Source organism: Dromaius novaehollandiae, chromosome 11, assembly GCF_036370855.1.
Source record: "Dromaius novaehollandiae isolate bDroNov1 chromosome 11, bDroNov1.hap1, whole genome shotgun sequence".
NCBI lineage: Eukaryota > Metazoa > Chordata > Aves > Casuariiformes > Dromaiidae > Dromaius > Dromaius novaehollandiae.
This window is the reverse complement of record NC_088108.1, coordinates 22771188-22795894: the sequence shown is the minus strand read 5'-3', so window position 1 is coordinate 22795894 and position 24707 is coordinate 22771188. Positions and strand designations below refer to the sequence as shown.

The following is a 24707-nucleotide window of genomic DNA, read 5'->3' as shown; positions in this document are numbered from 1 at the left end:
AAGCACAGCCATCACCAGAAGTCATGCTGGAACAACAGCTTCTTCTTTACCTGCATCCTTCTCAAGAACCACTGCAGAAGTAACTAATACAACACGAAGGTTGCACAACGAACCCTCAGAAGAACCAAGACAGTAACTCAGGCCAGGCACAATGTGACTGCAGCCACCTAAACAAAGTATTGCATGAAAAAATGTAATGGTGTCATCTCAGAAAATGACGTGTTAAAATAATCAAGCTAAACGATTAAAAAAAAACACACATAAAAAAGATCAAGGTCTGACATCAGTCATTGCTGGATTGTTCCTGCCTGCACATGTATTTCAAGGTACTTTAACTACGACTGCAGAGAAGCATTTCTGCAGTTTAGCAAAGCACTTCTTCACTCGCCTGGAACTCTGCATCTACATCCCAAACCTCACGCTGAAAGCGCTGCTGGCCTCTGCTGAGTCAAGGGAAATCTCAAATGAACTCGGTGCTTTCATGGCACTGAAAACCCTTGAAAGCTGAAGCCTTTGAGGTCTTTGAGTAGAATACACAGGAAACATGAAAAGGAAGAAAGATTAATTTGGGGGCACCTGGGAAATCTCAGCTGAGGCACCACTCCAACTCCAGCAGCACAGGATACAGTAGTCAGATTAGGAAGGGCAATCAGCCAGGTATTTATTCAATAGGGTCAGTACTGAACATAAAGCAAAATCCAGTTGTTAGATCAGAGATAAAAACTAACATTTGCCACAAGAGTCTTTGTAAACACTGAATTAAAAACTACACAGGGAAACCAACAGTTGCAGCAATTACCGGACCACGGGAGTTTTACACAGACGCTATTACACAAGTCTATCCTTTCTTCAGTGCTTCTGATCAAATTTCTGAAAACTTGCACTCAGGCTCATATCCTGAATCAAGAAACAACATGCATAAACATACCTTTTTCTATCAGATTTGTTAACTGAAGCAGAAACGTAAGCAAAGTACCAACACCTTGCGGCACAAAAAGTAGCTGCTCAAGAGAAACATTTTTTCTTTGTGCTAAAGTTCTGCTGGACCCTGGAAGGAGCTTTTTAGGATTTCTGAACAGTACCAAATTCAAGCACAAACTACTGATTTACTAAAAGGAAAGAGACTTCTTTTGAGACTAAGGGAAACGTTAAATAATTATGTTCAACAAACAGCTAAGAAGTTTTTCAGGATTTCTCAATCATCACATCGAGCGCTCCTATGTAAAATAACTGAATTCCAGTACTCGCAGATAAGCACTCTATTCATGATCATCTTTCACCAACACGACAGAGCAAATGCAGAAGCCACAGTATGACTAAGCTTTTGTTTCCCTGATGTAATCTGATGAAAGAGCACAGGATCCGAGGGACACGTATCGCATTCGGAAAAAGTAGGACAATTATCAAGTCTGGATTTGCCTTTCAGTTGTCAAATGCACATAATAAATTCTTTATAACAGCAAACTTCAGTAATGGGATTCAGCTCATTCACCCTCCTTCCCCCTCCCTCTGCCCCCTGGTTCTGCACTGTAAGTGGTCTCATAGCCCAGTACTTTAGCTGTCCGGAAAACAAGGCCATCCCTGTTCTTAAGCAGTGCTCTTCGTTACTCCCAAGCCCCGCAGAGCAGGGAGACGGCCAGCCTAACTCCGGATCAGACCAGGGTGCCCTCCTATAATTACTCCTCATCAGCCAAAGTCTTCGTCACACCCCACTAACCAGCAGCAACGAGAAGGATTTCCGATTTACGATGACAGACGGTGAAGTCCTGCTAACACCACGGTAAAGCCTGTGAGCAAAATCCAAGCAAGATTACTATATAGTGTACTGCATAGGCCCAGCTCTAATGCTTATCTGAAAACAGGACCAAACACAGTCACATTTGCTAAGTACCGGGGAGAGGGAGGAGGAGGGGAGAAAGCCTCGCTGTGCAGGCAAAGAGGAACCCAGGCAGCACCCGAGATGCTGCTGTGCCAGGCGAGGAGAGCTTCGCAAAGCCTGCAAACTCCCCTGCTCCGGTTCTCATGTTCTGCTTTACTCCCACACTGCTCTGACTCACCCCAGTCACATCGAGCTACGTTTTCAGCAACCACAAATACGGCTTTGCTACCCTCGTCCAGCTGGGGTACAGAGAAATTGCTGACTTGTTGATACGTGGCCTTCACGCTCTCCGAGAGAGCGGCAGTAAATGGAGAGCACGTGGAAATCAAAGACATTTACTTCAAACGAAGTTTCCTTCCAGATGTTCTGCAGGCACATCTCCATCAACCTGGCTGTCAGCTGCGTTTCAGGTGAGCTGAGGCAGAAAAATGACACTAGAAGTCTGGAATTTGGCAGCTGCATATTGAAAACTTTTGATAGCCAAAGCGATGGATCTGGAAGCGATAATGTAGCTTGGGAAGATGGAAGGAAATAAGCAAAATGCTCAGATTTCAGGAATGTCATGGATCGGTCAGGTATAGATATACATGTAAGATGAGGCAGAGCAGTGGTAGTAGAAACACCACCTGAAAGGTTTTGCTGGCAACATACTTTTGCATTTCAATAGTGTATTTTTATTTTCAGCTGCTAAATTTACTATTACCTGCAGAAACAAATATCATATTGATACCTGGATTTCAGTGTACATCTTGCTTTCAAAATATCTACGGACTCAGTAGTCCCCAGGCAATAGCAGAACATACTGTCCAAAAAACCAACTGCAGTTGGTTTCCCTTAACAGCCTTCACCGACTCTGCAGGATGCTTCTATAACACCTCTGAAGATCATGAAAAAACTTTAATAGTTACTTTGATTTTCTCTGTCCGGTGCATGACAGTAATCCAAATAACCTAGCACTTCTCATTTTTACAAGGTATGCTTAACTGTTGGTAAGTTTGAAGTGCAGCTCATTAAAACAAATCAGTTACCTTAAGATGCAAAAATCTACCCATCTCCCTGTATAGCGAACACCCAAATAAGACTGGGCATCTTGTTTTTCCAGCATAGTCTCCACCACTGCATAATTATTCTCCAAAATATGCTTGATTTTGCATCCAAGTGAACTGCAACCTGAATCACAGACACTTCCCAGATGTCCAAAGACAATGGAGCTATCAGAAAAATATTACCAGGGTGCATGTGTGAACATGCACATGTGGATGAATTTTAGCATTGAAAAAATGGGTCATAGAAGTGTATTTTTCACAACGCAAGGTCAGGGTTTTTTGGCATTCAGGTTTTTGGGTTTTGGCTGTTTCTGTTTCCTTCAAGTAAGGTACAAATTCCACGGAAGTCCTTGAGGGTTTTTTGGGTATTTTTTAAATATAGGAAGTACCAATAAAGTACTTAGCACCCACAAAGAAGTATTTTTGCCTTTTTAAAATTAGGTCACTTCTTTTAAACAGCAAAATGAAACAAAACAGATGCATCAATAGAAAAGTTCTGGTTTTTCCCCCTCCTCTTTCTTTATGAATCAGTAACAACCCATTTATGCTTGACTAATGTCTCGGGACATTGATTATAGTTGTAAACACCAAGAAGTATTTTCTGGGAGGAAGGAACATGAAAAAACATGTTTATTCATCAACAGATGGCATTCCTAAACAGACTACAAGACGAATTTAAGGATAGCATTCCGCTTTTCGAGATCACAACTTTTATTTCAAATGTGTTTATTTAGATGGTCACCTGCTCACTAGCTAAAGTGGCTTAAACTGCATAGTAAAACAATTCATTTTTGAAACAGCAGCAGCTATTTAAGAGTTGCACTTTCCTGCACAATATTAACTTTCAAAAATTTGGCCAGTGCATACCCAAAAGTGACATGCACAGTTTAAATATAGGGTGGCAATGGATAAATTACTTATGTGCAGAAAAAACAGGTCTAAGGGAGAATGTTATACATGTTTTTTTGAGTAGATGATTCTAGATTTAGGACTCAAACATTTTCTTGTGATACAGCATTAAGTTGCTTTGGCTAAAACTTCTTTTTTTAACCTCATGCATTCAAACAAAGCCCAAAGGGAGCCAGGAAACAGTCACGCCTGCTCTCCACCCACCTCCCAACAGGAGAGCACTGCAACAGGCACCTCCACCCAAGTGGCAGAAGACAATCAGAAATACAAAAACAAAGGGGAAGGTGACAATCGGCAGGACATTACATTACGCTGCTAATATCTTGCCATGAGTTGGAGAACTTTAGAAAGTCTTTTTTTCTTCTTCAAAAAAAAAACTGCTCACACAGTATTGAGCATAGTACAGAACAGATTTTCCAAGCAGCCAAACTTAGTTTGAAATTTTACCCACCCTATTAAAAGCAATACGCCTCTTTCATAGATAAAAAAAACCTATTTTAAATCCTATTTGCTGTCCACATCAATATCAAGTTACAAACATTTCACGCGTCAGAGGCACCATAGCGCACACAGTATACAAAGACTGCATTCACACAGATGTTAGCAGTCAGCCGGCACATATAGAGGAAGCTCAACTGCAACTAACCCAAAAATGCATTTGAACCAAAACCAAAAAAAACAGCTTTGGAATATGGAGAAGGGTGTTTCCAATTTGAACCACTGCTCCCTTCTTCATGCAAAAAAATGTAAACACAGTGCACCCTATGTTGTGCTACCCATCTAGTCACCAAGCCTGTACATAAACTGCTAGCTATACAACTGCAAATTATGCAAAAAGTTGATGCTTTTAATTAAGTATTCTATCAACAAAAGAAAATTTTTAGCTAGATAGTCAAAAATAAGATTTTTCAAATTCAAGTCAATACAGAAGCTGTCAGTTTTTACTTTATTACACCTGAAGCTGTGGAGGGTTTGGTTAAAAAAATTAATTTGGAAAGCTCAAAGCGTTCACTGGGGGAATGCAAGCTTTTGACTGAAGAGGTTAATTCTTCAATTGAAGTTAAGAAATCATTTCCTCCTAAACAAGCACACCAAACACATATACCGTACTGAAACTGGATGTGAACAAAACTGTCCAATAAACAAAACAAAAACAAAAACAAAAGAACTTTTCATCACCTGAAAAAACCCACTGGATTTTTTCCAGTTCTTTATTTTCTAAATTTAGTTCTTACATGAATATATTTGAAAAGTTTCATGTAAAAACACCAGCGTTCCCATTTCAAAGGAAAACGAACCTGCTCTAAAATACTAAAGTGTACGTGCTAAAAATGTAGAAAGTAAGTGCACAGAACTAATTACAAGGAGAGAAAATACAGGTAATGTCACTGCTGGGGGGAGAAAGAGGCATGACTAGTAAATAAAAGCAAGTGTTAGAGCATAACTAGAAGGAAATAGGATGGAGCAAAGTATAAGTCGGTTTACTAGAACCTGGAAACTTTTGAAGATGGACAGAACTTCTTCATTATAATTCTAAGGAAAGCTTTCAGAGTCTATTCTTCGGTTTTTACAGCATTATTCATTAAATAGCCATTCTCTATTTTAAGCAGAAACGTGGCTGACCAAATAGTGCTAAAAGGCTATAGACGTTCACTGATTTGTAGCAGTACACAAGAATTTCACTCATACATAAGGATGAAAAATGAAACTTGAGACTGAATACGCTCAAGTAATCAGGTTACCACAAACGCATCCAGTAAGACAAAAGGCACTTGTGTGCCTGTTTCCAAAAAAAAAAAAAAAAAAAAAAAAAAAAAAAAAAGCAGAAAAATCTTTTGCTTCTGGTCCCAGCCCAAGCATACTGGTGAGAATAACCGCTGAAGCGGAGAGCAGAATACCAGTGAGACTGGTCATTCTTCAAGACAGATTTAGCTACTGCCAAAACATAACTTCAATAATTTACTGTGTTGTCCCATAAATTATCTGCTTAGACTGAGACAATAATACACAAGATCAGTCAAAGAAGCTACAACTCTAGTTGCCCAGTCAGGAGGCTAAAACTCACTAAGCAGGATAAGGTTGCTTAACGTCAATATAAGCTTCAGAGCAGAAATAATTGAGCATTTATTCTTAAGGAACATGCTCAAAACAGCCTTTTCAATATATTACCCTCAATAAATAAAAGCTCTAAACTCCCGTAATAAATAATCCAAATGAACAATGAGGAAGTCTTAAACGACATTAACAGAAGACCATTAGTCACGATGCCGTTTCATCTAGCAATATTTTCAGCCACCCACAAAGGAAAACAGATTCCTAGCAACACTACCGAACACTCACACTCACGCTGCAGTTGTTTATTATTTGATATAGTGGGGCAGAGAGACAGGGATCTGTCACTTCCTCAAGCAAAAATCAAAGCAAAACAATTGTTCTTGGTGCAGCAGAGCTCCTTTACAGGACTATCCAGCATCCAGTGTGCAGATATAGTAACACTTAATCCATCTGAAGGACGTGTCAGAATGGTTCGTGCAAGCAACTATTTCATGAGAAATTTAGTAAAGACACCTAAGCTTTTGTTTTCCTTTGCATTTTATTAAACCTGAAGTTCCTACTTCAGCTACAAAAAGCATGAAAAATAATCAAGATATCAATACCTCTCAGTCTTTAAATGGAAAGATACTGCACTAGAAACAAATACTGATTTTTCTGGTTTCTTTAAAAGAATGAAACCAATAGTCCTAACATCTTAAGTTAAACAGATCAGACCAGACAACCATTAATAGAAAAGGAACAGAAAGTACAGCGAAAGACAAAAATGTAACCTGATTTCAGGAAGCTGTAAAACAGTTTCAGATGCTTAAACATAATTGATCCTTTATTAAGGACTTCTTTTCAAGACAGGAAGACACTGAACGAGGTTGCTGAGATTCCTTCCAAGACAAGGTAAGCATCTCAACTCTTGCCCTGAATCCCTTTTAAAAAATAATTAAGTAGCAGAAGTGGCAGATAAAGTGTAATGAAGAAAGAAACAGCTGTATTCCATATATTTTAGGACAAAAATCCCTTTCCAGCCATATCAGAAATCAATGTTTTAGCATATTCTGAAAGGTTTGATAATTAATTTTGTCACTGCCTACTCGTAAAATTGGCCTTTGATAGCTAAAAGCAGATGCGATGGCAGCTAGACCAACTAGATCAGAAAAATCCACAGAAATCCTGGATTAGGGAAGTGCAAGGGGAACGCTGTTGGGGTTTTTCGGGTTTGTTTGAAAAAATTATATATTTCACAGTTTGAGAAACAAATTAGTTTATGGACAGAATCATATACTAGGCCCTTTCATTTCTCAAGTCACTTGCTACTTTGCTTTTACAGATTCCTTCTGCTTTCCAGATGGGAAAAAAGCTTTCAGGCTGCCATCCTAAAAAAAGCCACCAAATACGGACACTCCTCCATGAACGTAGCCCCTTGCAACGTACCTGTCGTGGAGCACTGCTGACATCTCCCCTCGGAGCACAGAATGATCCATGCCGGCGAGGTTAGTAACTCCCCTGTTGACCAAAGGAGATAAAATGCAACATGTAATTTTAGACAAGAGTAGCTGTCCTAAAGCATGCTTAGCACCATAGAACACATGAAGTTGCAGCCAGCAACTGCCAAAGATTTGTGAAGTCCATCCGTTGTTCTGATAGGAAAATGAGGCCTTTTTTTTTTTTTTTAAACTAAATCCCAGAAAGCCATGAAGCAGACAAGAGATGTACTCTAAAATTTCTTCAAGCACAACAGTATCTGCCTGCTGTTCATTTCAGTATCACCTTTTGAGCTTTTTAAAGAAAAAAAAAAGTCAAGACTATCAAGAGCAGCAGCAGAAAGAAAACTGACTTGGGAAGAAATTCCATCAACTGCAAAATCTCAAGTTAAAAAAGGACAAAAAATACTGACAATATTAAAAAAGTACCAATCTTGATGGAAAGCTTCTATCTCATGATAAATTACATTTCTAGGATTTTTTTAAAGTCTTCCACAAACTTACTGCCTACAAACCATCTTTGCACAAATTTTCTCTCTACTGTTCAGCTGTGATGCCTATATTTCTGCTATTCCCTTGACTACCATAAACTTCAATTAGTTTTCCTTTGCTTGCAAAGATGGGCTCTAATCTAGGATGCTAATTTCTGATTAGTGTTGTGTGTCTTGCATTCATGCGTGCATTAGGAACTCAAGGAGATCATTTAGGAGATAAAATAATCACAGTACTCAGTTTCAATGCCAGGACCAAAGCTTTGCTGCTCCTCAACTTTGTATGTATGAACTGAAATATAAGGCCTACTCTTTAAAATAAATAGTAAACAAAATGAGAGAATGGCATTGTTCTCTATTTTCTCATCTTGGTTCACCCTGGAGAAGAGAAGGCTCGGCAGGATATAACCACAGGTTTTCAACATCTGAAATGTCACTATGGAGAAGATGGACGTACTCCCTTCACAAGGATGCACAGCAACAGGACAAAAGGCAACAGGCTCAAGTTGCATCAGAGGAAATTCCGTCTGGATATAAGGAGAAAAACCATGAACAAAAGAAGAAACCTCTGCACAATGAGAAGAATTAAACACTGGAATAGGTCGCTCAGAGAGGTGGTAGTCTCCCCCTCACTGGAAACATTCAATGTTCAGCCTGACAGGGCCCAGGATGACTTAACCTAAAACCCTGCTTTCACCTCCAGAAGACCTTTCTAAGCTAGACTTTTCTGCAATACTATAATCTTGCACTAAGAAGAAAAGAAAGAGAGAGCTTCAGTAGAGATGATCTTCAAATGACATTAAAAAATGTGAGTTTGGTTCTTCTGGTTTTGTTTTTTTTGTTTTTTGAATAAACATGGAAAAGAACTTTGTGGGCAACCAAACCAACATCAATAGATCTTGATACAGAAAGTTAGATTTCTGCACCCTTTAAATCCCTGAGATTTAAAGCAGCTGTTTAAAAATGCACCTTTTGCATATAAACCTCCATTCTGCAATAAAAACACTGAGTTGTTTTTAAATTTTCCACTCACTATTAAAGAATATTAGGCTTAAATTCTGTATCCAATAAAGATCAGAGGACTAGAAATCAGAGTTCCAAATGGCAGGAAAACAAGGCCAAAAATAATTGCTTGTGAACTAACAATTAAAATAGCTTATCTGACTCAAGCCAAAACGTGCGACCCAGGGCACGCAGCAGCTCAGAAGCACTTATCCTTCCTCAGAAGTTCAAAATTAGAACTAGGCACTTAGAGTGTCTTAAAATAAGGGTATCTAATGAAGTGATACGACTTTCAGTCCAGGTGTATTTCCCTGCCTGTGAAGCACTTTGAACATACTACATGCATATAGCACAGCAGCTGCTACTTTTAACACTTACTACTTCCTCCTCTTTATTCTTCGTTAAAAATCTTCCTTGAAAAAAATCTGTATTATGCACTGAAGAAATTACTTTCCAATGAAAAATCAGCTTTAGAAGTCACTTTTGTCACCACAGAGCATTCCAGACAACAGGAATATGCTCTGCAACATCACTGAATTTTAGTAGCAGTTTTCTTGGCGAAAGCTTCTAGGAATGAAAATGAAATTAAAAGTTGAACTAGGTCCTCAGACATGTTAATAATATAAAGCTTTTCATGAATGCGACAATATTTATATGCAAAACAGTCTTTTCATTTGTTCTTTTAGACCCATGTATTACCTCGAGTCTTTGGACAGATCTGCATTTAAGCTTTTCATCTTGCTGCGCGGTTATATCACTACAGACGCGCAATTTTGTCTGACGGGAAATTTGTTCGGGAGGAGAGGAGAAGAGTGTTTTGTTTGCTTCACCTTTTTCCCTTGGGAAGAGGGTGGAGGTATAGCAAATATGACATGTGCTGTTTCTTTAAACACTTTACACATTTATACTAGCAAAAGCCTTAACCTAATAGTTACATCAGCAAACAGTTCTCACCAGTTTATTTCATCAAACCAGCTGGAAAAGTGTGTTGCTTGCATAAGAGGAGTTACTGTCAAACATTTAACATTTTTTTCCTGTAACTATTTCTATGTCTTTAGAACAATTTTGCCCCTTGTTACCTACTCGGGTAAAATCCACCTTGCACGGAATTAAGTTATTTTGGTTTCAGACAAATTCCACATTTCTTAATCCTTTGAAACTCTGCTGAATGTCCTCCCGGCTTGTCACTTCAGCCACGTTAATCTGTTTCAGCACATCCATCCGGCGCTCCTGCTTCTCTCGGCACATCAAGCACAAAAGGCTGCTTCCCAAGGTCCTTCAGGGCTCAGCTTTGCTGCAGTTGCTACGTTTATTCCCCTTAATTAGATCAACCTTTGGCAAACTGTCCAATAAGCACTTCTACAGCTTCTTTCATGTGACCCCTTACGCATGAAGGTGCTTTTTTATAAAAAGGCCATGGTGATTTCTCCTTCAGAATGACCACCACACTAAGTCAGCAATGATGCACGGCATTTGTCAGAGGGCTGATACATTGCAACTATTTCTTCTTGGTCTGATTTCCTATCGATCCCCATCTGTCCCTGCTCTCTCATTTTGCACTCTTGGCTTATAAGCAATTTGAAAGACGTTTTGCATTTGTACACTGGCAATGCTGGTCAGGTGAGTATTTAAGCAATGTATTACCCAAACAGAGCTTGTGCAAAGCAGGTATTGAGCTGTACTCTGCAGCTAGCATTTTTACAAAACAAAGAGCAGGAACACAGCAGCTTCAATTCAATTCAATACAAAAGAATGAAAGCTCCATGCTCCAGTCATCCAGATGAAGTTTAAAAAAAACACTTAATTCTTAAAAGTTCATAAATCTCTTCAACAATCCCTCTAAAACCTTATTTCTGAATTTAAGACCCAAGACTTCTTCCTCCAGTAAGACAGACTACCTGTGAGCCTTTGCAGCCAGAAGCAGGAGTTGAAGGTTGACAAACCACAGGTTAGCAGGACCAGTGCAAGCACCTACCTACTACTGAGGTAGCACTTTGCATCTCCAAATCTGTGCAAACAACCGAAACATTTATTTCTGCCCAACAGCCACCAAAACTAAACACAAGAGGCGTAAGCTGATGGCTGAGCGCTCTGCTAGCATGAGAGCAGCACAAAGGCTCGGGCCTTCCTGCTGCAGGTTATTCTGATCGAGCAGCAAGCGCACAACTGCAGCCTATGTTGTGTCAGGACTGCTTATGAGCCAGCATTAAATGGAACAAAATATATATACGTATATGTATATTTCCCATGGATTTTTTTCTTTAATTGAAAAGACACCAAAACAAATGTTCCTTGCCACATTTAAAAATCAGCGCATTTTTTCCAAAGCTATTTAGTTTTCACTTCTTGTAGCAAAACCAAGAGACCATCATTAAAGTGTGAAACTGCCCAAAGCCTAAAATTTAAGGAAGCTTCTGTTCCTGAAAAAACACCACACTTCATATTGCACACAGGCATTCATTAAAACTCAGCATTAAGCATATGCTGGATGAGTTCAGACTTCCTGAAATATCATTTACAAACAACAATTTCAAGAAAGCCACGTACACTAAAAAGGAAGTGAGACTGTTTAATAGAACAGGATCCACTACACTGAACTCCATAATACAAAACCATATTTAAAATCAGTACAAGTAATTCTTGTTATACGTAAACCATCCTATTGCAAAGCTAGTGTGTAGAGCAGACAGAGCACTGTTAAAGCAACATGAACATCTGGCTTGTGATAAATACAGCCTAACACGAGGGAGACAAGCTGACACTGAGAAACATTAGCAATGTGCATATTATAAAGCTCCAAAAGATGTACTGCCTTACTCTCATCCTCTTATAAGATCCTGAAGTCACCCAGGATGCCTGCACCAAATCAAAACACAAACTATTGCACTGTGGAGCTACAGCAGCCTTAAGATGTTGTATAGACAGCAAATTAAACTTCCACAGCTGTTATATGGGAAAAGAAAAAGCTTTATACAGTTTGTAATGCAATCCAAGTTTTAATCTCAGAACAAACTGGCAATTTCAACCTCTGGATAGTATTTGCATTTGTTATAGCACAATCATGCTAGAAGTGGATTGTTTCATTGTCTAACTACACTGGCATCCGTGCCCTTGCAGACCTTGACTCTCAAGTCAATCTGTGTCCAACAGTCATGGGCTTCGTAATTTGAACCATAAGAGCAACAAGTCTGACAATACCAATGTCACTGTTAAATTTCAAAACAAACACGGAGTGGCATTTTATAGAACGATTTATGAAACTGAAGTTTAAAGTTGAACCTGTCTGCTTACAGACTCTAAATAGATGTAGGATAATAGCCGGACTTAAAAAAAAAAAAAAAACTTACTGTACTTTATTTCTAAAGGTGATCTGAAACAAGGCAGATAATCTTCCCACACTGATGACACTGAAGATGTCACTACCTCCGACCCGTACCCTTGTGCCTAGCTTTGCAGCCAACAGCCTCATCGAAGTCACGGCTCTTCCCCACTGCTCCGTTCCACCACCCACGTGCCTCTCCAGCCTGTAGTAGAAGCAGCACCTCTTTCCACATCCACCTTTTCAGGCTGCATTTAATGTTCTGGATAGTAAAACAAGCAGGCTGGCAACTGGCTAGCCTACATTCACCTAAGGAGCCTCACGGGTGGCAGCTTGCCCTCTTCCCTCCCATTCTTCAATACCCTCATTTTATCACCAGCAAACATAGCTTTTACCTGAAAACTACCATAGATGAAAAAGCTCTTTGAGACATGGCATCATGCTTTTACAGAATGAGGCAGAGCATGCAAACCGACTCGTTACTACAGGCTGTTGCCCATGATACCAGGTCAGGACACTGCACAGAAGAGTCTCAACTCACAGCACTGAAACTGCAGTAGCAGATAGCAGCATTTTTGCAATATTGAGATGTAGGTACCAAAGTATTGTTTTAAATACTGTTATGAGTAAGTCCACTGATTAAATATTTCATGCCTTGATTTGCACACTGAACCAAGTTTTATCTCACATATTTACAGAAAGGTGAACAAAAGTATTACCAAGCTTTTTGGCTGGACCAAAGAAAACATCTACTCAATTTGATGTAAAGTATTCCTAAAATGTTTAAGTCATTACAGAATCATTATATCATCAGTGCTTTATGAAGGACTTTCACTTCTCACCTGCACTCTTCTTCCTTCACAAAGCCTTGGGCCAATAGCAGTAACCTATGGTTATGAATTCAGTACATTAAAGCTCACTCATTATCATGTACGTAATACATTCATGCTGGTGAAGCGGATCCCTTGACAAAGTCCGATTAGATAAGCATCGCTTTTAAAAAAGCGCACAGAAGCAATCCAACAAATATGACAAAAGTCAAAGATAAAAGCCTCTATTATCTCCACTAAGACAACAGAACTAATGACCTTTGGATATCACTTTCTCCTCACTAGCAGAGGGAAAAAAAAATCCTGTTAATAAACCAACTGCTGCCTGCCAGTTATTTTAAGAGTGTAAAGCTTTATGTTGTTACCAAGACCTGGGAAGGCCAGAGGAACATATTAGTCCATTCACTAGGACACCGAATAGCTTAGATACAGCATGTCCCTTCAGTGTCCAGCTTGTCACATACACCCCTAATCTACTGATTACTGAGGGCACAGCTCAAGTACCTATTACTACTGTACAAATTAGACTCACTGAGACAAGGGCAGGTGTCAAGCTGAACAAGGCACCCTCATTCCGCCTGTCAGGCTCGCGGAGCACGAGCAGAATAGGAAAGCAGCACGCAGCTTTGCATTTTGGTCAGAAGTATTTTATTTCCACAATTTAATTTTTATCAAGTATACTTATGAATTAATATTTTTTTTTAATTTGTGAATGTGGGAATTAATACTATTAAAAGAAAAAACTTCTATTGCGTGCTTGCACTTTATTAATAAAGAAACTTAATGCACTAAAGTTGCAGTATATATTTTAAACCCTTGAAAGCTTGCTGCTTGAGTATTCAAAGGAAAAACATTTTTCCCACTTCTAACGAGAAATTCTGTACATTCAAAACTGCACAGTAATATTCACAATAACAATAAAAAACAGATCAATAGCAATTCCCTTTATACATCCCACAAACTTTATAAAAAATGGGTAAGTATCACTCAGGGAGAGATACTGCATCACAGAGGTTAAAGCCAAGGTTATGATCATGCAGAACCGGAAAAATAACCTCCACCCTGCAACAAGGACTAAAATCTATTCAGCTAACAAGATATCCAATTATATCTTACCCATATTCACCCTTACTATAATCCTGTAAGAATTAATCAAACTAGCCATATAGATATTACCTTTGCTTGCTACTAATGCTGACACAGAGGAGCCTTAACGTAGGCACATCCAGAGACACTGCTCATGGTGGGTGTCATTGGCTGTAAGCTTTATCCGCTCTCTCTCAAATATCAGAGCACAACTTGACCCAACCGTATGTTAAAGACTGAAAAGCCGACTGCTCTGGAGCTAAGAGTCCTTAACAGCAGCGATCTGCATGAATTAAACACTACCCCCTCCCTAAACAATTGCTGTGTATATTTTTCAGAGCTGGTTCTGAAAATTACCATAGTAAAATACATCCAACATCTGCAAATATATTCAAAGAAAAAATTATGCATCAGTCAATGTGATATCACTAGGAAAACATTTCATTTAATGTATGTAGACTGATACTTGAAATATTCATACCTAAATTATATTTCTGGTAAACAAATCAAGTTATGATTTTATTAACCTGGTATTGAAGATGCCTTATTAAAAGGAATGGTGAATTTATTTCTCAACTGTACAGACCAGACTGACTCACAAGTTCTGCTTTTTTCATTCACTTTTAAAGCTTCCATAAAGCTACATCAAAAGCTAGGTAAAGAACTACTAAAAAAAAAAAAAAAAAAGATTCTGAGTTATGAAAAAAGTCTCCTTTGTCTAAGGATGAACATGATAGCCTAGCAAGCTGAAACAAAAGATTCTGTTACAAGCCAGGGCTTTGGCCATATCCTTTCACTCTCATTACTAACAGCAGAAATATCTTTTGATAAGTTTGGGGAATTTAAACATGGATAATTTTTAAAACAGCATTATCCACTGAATGATTATTCAGTCTTAAAGAATATGTAGACCACCGGGCAGCTCCTACCCAGTTTGCTGGGTCAGAAACAGGACTGCTGAAAGATCGAATGCTCCTTGTGCCTCCAAGACAGTGAAGAGCTGCATGAAGCAGCATTCGCGGGATCCAGGGATTTTGCTTGGCAGTGCTGCCTAGCATGCACAAACACCGAGAACGACACGAGCCGGGACCGACAGAGCAGACAACCCACCAGCACGGTTACCTGCAAAAGGCTTCACAGAAACAAATTCTAGGATATGAGAAACTATCTCACTGGGACAGAATTTCCCCAAAAGCTTTGTATAAACATCTCATCTCGACTGGAAGGAACCATAAGAAATTCTCGAATGCTGAAGAGTATATTCTTCAATGACTCTTCAAACACCGTGCGGCAGTGAGGTCTGTTCAGGTTGTCCCTCTGCTCGAGGCACCAGAGAGGAACGACGAGACAGAAGAGATGCTCTCCACCAAAAGCTGCAGAAGCTGCTCTGTAGGGGCAGAGGAGACTCCAGGCACTCCTCACTGACAAAAACTCCCCACTGCAGTCCATGTTAACAACTGTTAGACCAGAGGTGACCCTGCTCATTTCTGTAAGCACAGTTGGGTAAGAAGAATGAAAGTCCATTCACCTACTGTGTTTTCCATATCATTGCTACTGTCAGCCAACTGTGGCAAAGCCTTCACGGGCTTTGGCCAGAGAGAATGGTCTAAAGTTCACAGAGTAAACCAAATCAACACTGCGTCTCCTGGATAAGTCAGCTAGATCAGCAGAAGGATTTCTTCTGCTGCTTCGTGAAGAATCCAGCACCTAGCCAGGACACCGGAACAACGAAAACCTCGGGCAGCCTTCCTGAGCTGGCAAGCAGAGCCTGGAAAAAGCCAAGGGAAAGACAACTAGAAGCCAATACTGTCTTGAGGTAGATTTCACTGAAAGCAAGACAGGCTGCCTCCCACTATTTGTGCATACTGAATCTTACAAATCACAAAACCCTATCTATGAAAATATGCAAAAGGCTCCAGAGTAAGAGAAGCGCAAAAACAGTTTTAAAACTTTTTTGTTAGACCTAGGTAATGAAAAAAGGCAAATACAGAGTGAGAATCCAAACAAGTTCCAGCTTAAGAGTTAAAGCTATTACTAGTTTGTTATAACAAAAGGAGATTTTTCAATTAAAAATTTTCCTGGTGTAACAATACTCCTATAACTACAAAAAAGAATTAAATGGAGGTGCCCCAGGTAACAGCAGCTCTTCTAATATAGGCTCCAACTCTTCAGTGCCAAGAAAAGCGCTGAAGTTGTCCACGAACGTACCATTCTCCTAGATAGCTATCATTAGGACAGAACAGTACCTCCAGAGTATCCCATCCTAAGGCTTAAATAGAAGCATTCAAGACCACGTTACTCATATTATGCTTAAAGCAAACAAAAATAAAAACTAAGCACAAAGTCTATTGTGGAAAATCCTAAAATAATTTTATAACACTCTTCTTTTAATAGTAGAGAACTAAAATTTAGCAAAATTACTGCTAAGGATCCGCAAGGAAACCCTGGCACCTAGCCACCTCAAAAGAGCAAGCCGTCAGATGAGTCTACAGCACTACCAAAGTAGCACACTTACAGAGTCCCTCAGACAAATAAGGCATCACAGCAAGTAATTGCAATCATAAAAAATGACTGTTTCCACAAAAGTAAGCACTTTAGGTACTTCGGTACAGTTATATGCTGTCTTTGAGACTCTTCGCTTCCTGTCATATTTTTGGAAGAGTAGTTTAGCCACGTAACATCAGAATATCGTTGCATTCCAGCACAGGGACGCAAACTGAAAACTTTCAGGAAACTTTTCAGTTTCTGCAGACCACCACTATTCCCACCTTTGCAAGTTTGATGCTCCCGACAATCAAAATTAGGCATGGAGAAGTACTAACAAGAGCTTAATTACACCGGCAGAAAATCTGTCATGCAGAATAGGTAGCGCCTCTCGGGCTTCATAGCAGTAGTTCTGCAAGCACCTAATTATTCGTACTAAAGGTGATCCATGGACCCAGCATCAGTTTCCACTGGTGTCTGCAACAGCGTTCAGAGGCAATAGCAAAAGCCTTCGGTAGACTGATCACAGTGGAAAAGTTAGGCGGCATGGTTAATCGTTCATGAAGCCACGCAGATCCCATTGTTCAGCCCTCCAGCTCTTTATTGCAAACTTCAGCTTTGCCTGTTCTTTCCCTGCAGGGCCCTGTATTTGCGGCTTTCCAGAACCAAGTGAAAATTTTAGGCAAAGGACACAGTTACTCTAAATTAGAAAGAAGAGAATAAATTCTTACTTTCTCTCTCAAATCTCACAAAGCATTTTGGGCTTCTTTTAACAAAAGAAAAAAAGAGCACACATTTCAGTTACTCACAAAGTGTCTCTCCACATCATCTCTGATGAGCGAAAATATCTCCTCTGCTCTTCATGCACCTGTAGTCAAACAAAAAGAAAATGAACTGAAGCAGAGAGCCACAGACAGACATCCAGAAGTAGCATTCTGCCTCTCAAATCCCATGTATTTTAGGAAAACAAAACAAGATTTCTCTAAATATTCATGCACAGTATGGCTTTTTCCCTGTTTCACTAACTTTCTACAGTAAAAACAGAAATAAAGGAACAAAAGAGAAGAAAAATGTTTCTTATTTGTATGTATTGCATGACTACTGCTCCTTCCTGCTGTGCAAACAAGGATGAATTATGAAAACTAATCAAGGGAACAGAGAGAGCACATGCCCTAGATTTTTCAAATAATCTCTTGGTTTAACCCAGTTGTTCCTGAGCCTGCCTATCCCATGAACAATTTACTAAAATGGAAGCTGTGACTCATTATTTTAAAAGTCACCTTTTATTTTAAGAGTGAGGGAGAGAAACAGCTCGCATTATTTATGTGCAGTAAGTAATGACACTAATTTGTACAGAGGAAAAAAGGCCTAAATCTTAATGAGCTCCATTTTTGAGATCTAATAACAGTTGATCACAAAGCTATAGCTGTGTTTGATTTTTTCAATCTCTAAGAGTATGATATCTTTCAGTCATTAATCAAAAAAAAAAAAAAAAGACTAGTCTACCTTCAGGTTTGTGAGCTCACACCTCCACTTGAAGGTACAGTGGTAAGTTGTAATATTTCAATTTGCTGCTGTCATTCTGCAGCAAGCATTGCAAAATATAAGCTATGCAATACACTTGAAGAAAGCCACACTTAAATCTCTGGTCTTGTGTATATTTTGCTTTTTTAAACATAAATGAGCAACAACACACAACAGTAAATGAGTATTGCTGCATATGTTCACAAAACAACAAACATATATAGCATTCAAAATGTTTGGTTGCTTTATATATTTTAAAAAGTGCAAGAACTTCTGCAAATCATTAGTCACTATTTCCCCTCGTCACCCCCGAAACAAAACCCTACCAATTACATATAAAATTCTGACTTCAGAGAATAAGCCACAAGCAATGCTCATTTAAGATTCTGTCTAAAATCTGATTTTGTTACACACAGTGTTTGTAAGCATGAATTATAAATTCACTGCGTTCTTTGCAAGACTTCAGAAGTGCCATAACGGAGACGGCATCAAACAGAATCCTTTAGCAGCAGCTAAACCCTTCTCTTCCCTCCCCACCGAGGTCTGAGCTGCTGGCAGGATAGGGTGGTTCCTAACCCCAGCACTGCAGCACCTCAGGACAGTCTTTCAGATAAACCTCAGGTTTTCCTCTACTAAAGAAGCCTGCTGAGTAAATAGGATATGCTTTATCCATCCTCCATCAAAAAACCAGCACATTCAAAAAGCACCATGGTCACCCAAACTGCTTTCCTAGAATTGTACTCAGGAAAAGGTCACTTGTCAAATCCTGTATCATGTACAGTAGGGTTAATATAATTAGAACAGATACGGCATCAGTTGTTTTACAATCCTATGGGTATTTCGCAGATGTATCTGATGAGGCAAATACATTACACAACTCTACAAGGTGATCAAAAGACAAGTCCTCTCCACTTTGCAAAAAATCTAAGGCTTCCAAGAGATTAAGTGCATTTCAAGAAATAAAGGAAGCTGGCCTGGTCTGGGGCTAGCGTACACTAGAGATAGTTTTGTACATGTAGTTATGCATCTCCTATCCATATACCCCTTGCCAAGGTCAAAACAGTTATTTTGGTAGGCTCTTTAACAGGATTGCTTATCTGTACGTATCAGCTAGAATACTCACTCCAGCTTCCTCAAAGATTGGGAAGAAAACCAGATTTATCAATTATTCTCAGCAAACAAATGTGACTTTTTTTTAATCCTTCCACTTTACATAACTTCCCTAATCAGGTTACTCCCAGTCCACTTAGTTACAAATTTGTGGAATTTATTTTGGGAGAAAGAGGTAAGTGGGCTATTCACACAAAAAACTAGAACTAAATCCTTGGCAAATCTGCTTCACCTTCTTCTACAGTTTGACACTGTAGATAGGCCAAGCTATTCATACACAGCCACCACTGCACTACTTCTAATAACTTCCTCAGCCTGTTTCACCAGTTTCAAACAAAAAAACACTGGAGTGACTTCAAAAATGAAATACCTGATATCTGTCCATCTCCTCCCCTTACCTGAATGTTTCCTTGGGAAATGGGATTTCAGCTAAAAGGCTTACAGACTGTCTACTCACATTATTCTGCTCGTGAAAGACTGCCGAGCCAATTACAGTGGCAGGGGAAAGTTGAGTTATTTTTTAAGTTTGGGGGCTTTTCTTTTTCTGAACCACTGCTGAGGGGACAGAAGATGCAGAGCCTCTCCTGAGCTGTGTGCTGTGTGTGTGGCTGGCTTGCAGCAGAAAATCGTGAGGAATGTTACATATATCATTTTATTGCACATAGGAGAAAATTAAAGATTACAGAAAACAGTGCACAATAGGTAACCTAATGTATGTAAGTTCTACAACTGGCAGCTGAAGAATTTTCTTCCAATAAAATACAAAATTCAGCAAATGCGTGGGAAATATTTACAGTGTCATTACCATAGAAATTCAGATGGTTCAAACGCTATTTAAAAAAAAAGAGTATGAACAAACTTTTTAATTTGCACTTGAATGATGGAGCTGCTATCAACTTCTCCATTCTCACCATCAATTCTACATGCCCAACACACAAATATGAAAATTTCACACCTCTGCTTACAACTACCCACTACGTCCTCAAAAAGGAAACATCTGATCACCAGGACTGACTTGGCTCGCCCCTGCTAGAACCTGGGGGCTGAATTCGTCACCACTGTGCAAGTTTTTTAAGTCTCTCTGGTTTCGGTTCTTTGCTGTTATTGCTGCTCTTTTTGCTGTTAAAGGATTTTTAAGCGCTCCTTGGAGACCCAAGCAAGAGTCATGCATTTTGCCGTCATTCTTTCTGACGCACAAAAGCAAATACATACGCTTACGAATAATGATTCATTTCCCATATAATCATTATATTTGTTGTAATGACCTCCAGCATGAATTTAGGCGTATAGTTTAAAAGTGGTGTGGTTGAGCGCCATGGGAAATCGCTTAGCATTTCACAGGCAAGTTAAACTACTTGCAATACTGACTTTGGAGAACATATAAAAATCACTGCATATGCTGGTAATATGCTGGGGCACACAAATATTTTTTGTGCAGAAATTAAAATTTAGAACTTTGTTCAGAAATTACAAAGCCCGAAGCGGCTGTGATTTAGCCTGAGCTACAGCGTAACGCAGGCAGCCACCACCACTTGCCTTCCTCGTGCTGGACCTGACAAACCAACCAGCTGCACAGGTGAACAGAAAACTACTGTGCAAGGGAAAACGAACCCACTCCACACAGCAGTTTTCCACCAGATGAGCAAGCTGACCCAGCTCCCCTGGTGTCAGCCACATGTTCTAGGCACACGCTCGGCAACTGGGCGCAGAAAGCCGGATTGTCCCTTCCAGCAGCAGCTGATTAAATTTGACATTGAACTACACCCTTAAACGTAGCATAGCTTTAATCTCTAGAGAGAATCTCTCTCTAAATAGAGAGAAAAGTGTAAGATAAAAATGCCTTTTTAGTCATAAAGTAGTAGCTAGACTAACCTAATGGCAGTTTCCAGGGAGAACTTCCCACAAGTTTTTGGATCTTCCTATTTTTCATAATGCACATCGGAGCTGCACGATGTGGAAGCAGTATTAACAGGCATCAGGCATCACCTGATAATCACTAGTGAAGAAGCAGAATCATTAACAGGTTCCACCTACAAACTAGGGGTATATGAATGCTTCAATGCGTTCAATAGAAACTACATCCATGCACAAAACCCCCATATCTTGGGCTACAGGATATACAAAAACTGAAATTACCAACTTATTTCAGTCAACCAATTTACTGCCCTTTGAAAAACCCAGTGTCATAAAGGAAGCCACGAACAAGCTGTTGAAATACAACTCCAGGGAGCAGAAAAAACATTAACCTAACAGAAACGCGTAGCTGTGTTAAGGGAAGAAGTTGTACCACCCAAAGGGATGCTATCATGCTAGCTAACTGTCATATACATCAATTAACTAATGTCCTTTGTTAATGCACTGAAAAATAAGTTCCATAAAAAAATATCTAAGCCCAGGGAAGCAGCTTTTCTCCCGCTGGGCTGAGCCACACGGAGCCCAGCTCCACCGGCGGCCGCTCCGGCAGCGGTCCCAGATTGGGACCACGGGACAGAGACACGGAGACGGCTGCAGGTGACATCCCACCACGACAAGGAGCTGTGGCTAAAGGAAGGCTTCTAATAACGACCTCTCCTGAAAGTATGAAGTTGCAAACTCTTAAACTGGATGGATCGCTTCTCTTTGTCAGGAGCTCTGTTTTGAGGGTGCGAGCCACAAATTTACAGATGTCAACTAAATTCTGCGCCAGAAGAGTTAATCAAAAGGACAGTTCCACTACAGGCCAAAGCCAAATGGTTGTAAGAAAGGCTTAAAACCTGTGAAACTTCAGAGTAAAACAAAAGCAAAAAAGTTCAGAACATTAAAAACCACTTTCCCATTTTCTGCCATCAAACGTTTTGGTACTCCTCTGCTGTATTATACACTAGCCTACCAGAGCCACCTGCTTCACCGAGAAATTAAATCCTTCATATTCCCTTGCGCTATCATCCAAGCAGCCATGCGACAAGCCACCCTGCAACCCCTTCTACTCAACTCCGAGCGTTTCCACCCGTTGTTACCTTATCCAGCCACGTCCTTTACCTGCAGGCTCCATCTAAACCACATCCTTGGAAAAAAAAATCTACGTATGCTAATAAAGGCCTGGGAAAAATGCTTTTAGACTAAGTTAGTCAGCATGATCTCGAACCAACCACTGTCAGGACACCTACCAATTCGAGAGTGCTGTTAACGAGCAAAGTTTTAAGCTAAGGGAAGACCAGGCTACAGATCAACTTAAAAGCATTAGTCTTTTGGTTTTTAACAGCTATTTTGAGCATACCTTAAAAAAAAAAAAAAAAAAAAGAAAGAAACCAAGGAAGGAACTGAACTCATCTGGGAAACACTACAGCATAAGGCAAGACAGAGCACAAGACGGCACACACCATTCCCTGGCTTATCGTAAGCCAAATAAACACCATGAGAGGGGAATAAGATGCACTTGCTTCACGTGCTGGCAACTTCGCTTATTAATGCCATACAGACTTTTTCTAACACTGCAGGTTTAATACTGCAGGTGAGATTTGGATTTCTAATGCTACTTGCCCTGCAAACAAACATTAAGAATCTCCTGAACACAAGGACATTGAACATAGGTACGACAGCAGCCCAGGTCTTCTGGCCCCAATACCCACCCCGTATCCAGAACCAACTGGTAGATAGAAAAACATCATTCTTGACTGAGAACCACTTTTATCCTTAAAGTTCCTCTTAACTACACTACGCATGAAGGATTATTCACTGTTATTATGTACATTTGTTCACAGCCCCACAAGAAATGACCAGGTTCTGGGCAAAGAACAAACAGTTGAACGGTGAAGTTCGTTAAACGGGACAATTTAAACTGAACAAACTCTCTACCCCAAAGCAGCACAACTTCAGTTTAGGTCTGCCTAAGCATGATCAAAGAACAAATTAATGCTTTAGCCACACTCTAGAAAGACTTCTAAATTAGCTATTTATAATATGCAATATACATGTCTAACTTTATATTTTATATTTATATGTCTTTTTCAGCTATGTTGAACAAACTTATCAAAGAAGGTGAAAGTAGATTTTTAACAGTATCGTGTTGTGTTGCATAAACAATTTGTGCACGTACAAAACTAAACGGCTTCCTGTGTCTTTACTCAGTTGTTCGGATAAATGACCTAAGGCTACATAGTTTTGAGCCACAGTCACCATTTAAACAAATAGAGTTTTCATTGAAAGACTTCTGAGTTTTTCAAGATATTCAACGTTTTGTCTAATGCTTCAAATATATTAATCAGCTTTTGAAAGTCCCACGTAAAACAGTCCTCCTGTGAAAGATTTAAACAAGACACGGCCAGAGAGTTCCACAAAAGAAAATTAAATATATTTCATCAACATTTTCAAGTTAAGCATTTAAACTGCTGTGAAGCATTTAGATACAGGAGCTTCCAAGTGCCGTTCATTTCCAATTGATTATATCCAATTTGTGATACTATTACCATACAAAAGCCTTCTAATCTCCATCTCAAAAGCGACTGACAGATAGTGTCAACAGCACCAAACTGAGCTGAAGTTTACACTTTTACTAACATGCTACTCACCCACACACAGTCTCTCATAAGTCATCTATTTTCCACTGATAAAAATCAGGCAGAATAATTTTCAGTGAATCCATTTAAGGATTCCTATTGCAATATCCAGAAAAGACTAGATAAAACATACATAGCATGTACATACATATTTATTCCTGTATCCTTAAAAATGAAAAGTTTCAGATTACTAATAACAACACAAAAATATCTGATTATTTCATTAAATGTAAACACTCAAGAATATCTTTGAAGGTGCTTGCCTTCATGGGAACATAAACTATTTAATCAATTTCTATTAAATGCTAAGCTTCATATAAGAAAAACACCAGAGAAGTCAGATATGAAAGGTCTGACTACAGACCAGTTCAGCCAAATTACCTGCCCCGTAGCAGTTGCTCCAGGAATAGTGCAAGTAGCGTGACTAATAGGGAATGCTATACTCTCACAGCATATAATTATAATTATTAATTATCATAATGCACCCCCCATGATAGCCTGCCCACCTCCAGCATCCTCCTGGCTGCAGAGGCTCCCCAGTACGGTCTCCCAGGCCAAAGAGCCCTCCCCTGCCGAGCCGGCCCTCTGAACGCGAGCGGCTGATGCTCCCTGAACTAAACATCTGAACAGTGCATTTCTCGTTTCCTCTTCTAAAGATGCCTGTGAGCACCTTCATGCAGCACTTGTGAGAACTGCGCAGAATTCCTAAAACTGCTACTAGATGGCAAAGCAACTATCAAATCAAAATTTTTCACGACTTCTAATTTACAACTCAAGTTTGCAATTTTTCAGTATAACAGATTTACTGTGCTGCCTCATTACTACATGAAAAGCTGGAAGGACATCTACACTAAACTACAGAAAGTGTTGCCTAGCTAAGTTAATTGAACAGAAGCAGTTTCACTGGGCCCCAGATTTTTTATTTTTATTTTTAATTAGTTGCATACACAAAGCATCTCAAC

At 39.5% G+C, this 24707-nt stretch overlaps 1 protein-coding gene across 7 annotated transcripts in view; it reads right to left on the bottom strand.

Annotated features, from left to right (window-relative positions):
• The window catches only part of KLHL13 (kelch like family member 13), an 86063-nt gene that overhangs the window by 50553 nt on the left and 10803 nt on the right, over positions 1 to 24707 (bottom strand). For 4 of the 7 annotated variants that reach the window (XM_064518349.1, XM_064518350.1, XM_064518348.1 and 1 more), the window contains 2 exons: positions 17386 to 17444; positions 7315 to 7386 (listed from right to left, as the gene is read on the bottom strand). In XM_064518349.1, coding sequence (XP_064374419.1) covers positions 7315 to 7386; positions 17386 to 17405 — 92 coding nt within the window. In that variant the 5' untranslated portion in view covers positions 17406 to 17444. The remainder of the gene's footprint in view (positions 1 to 7314; positions 7387 to 17385; positions 17445 to 24707) is intronic. The other 3 variants (XM_064518353.1, XM_064518352.1, XM_064518354.1) reach the window with 1 other exon arrangement.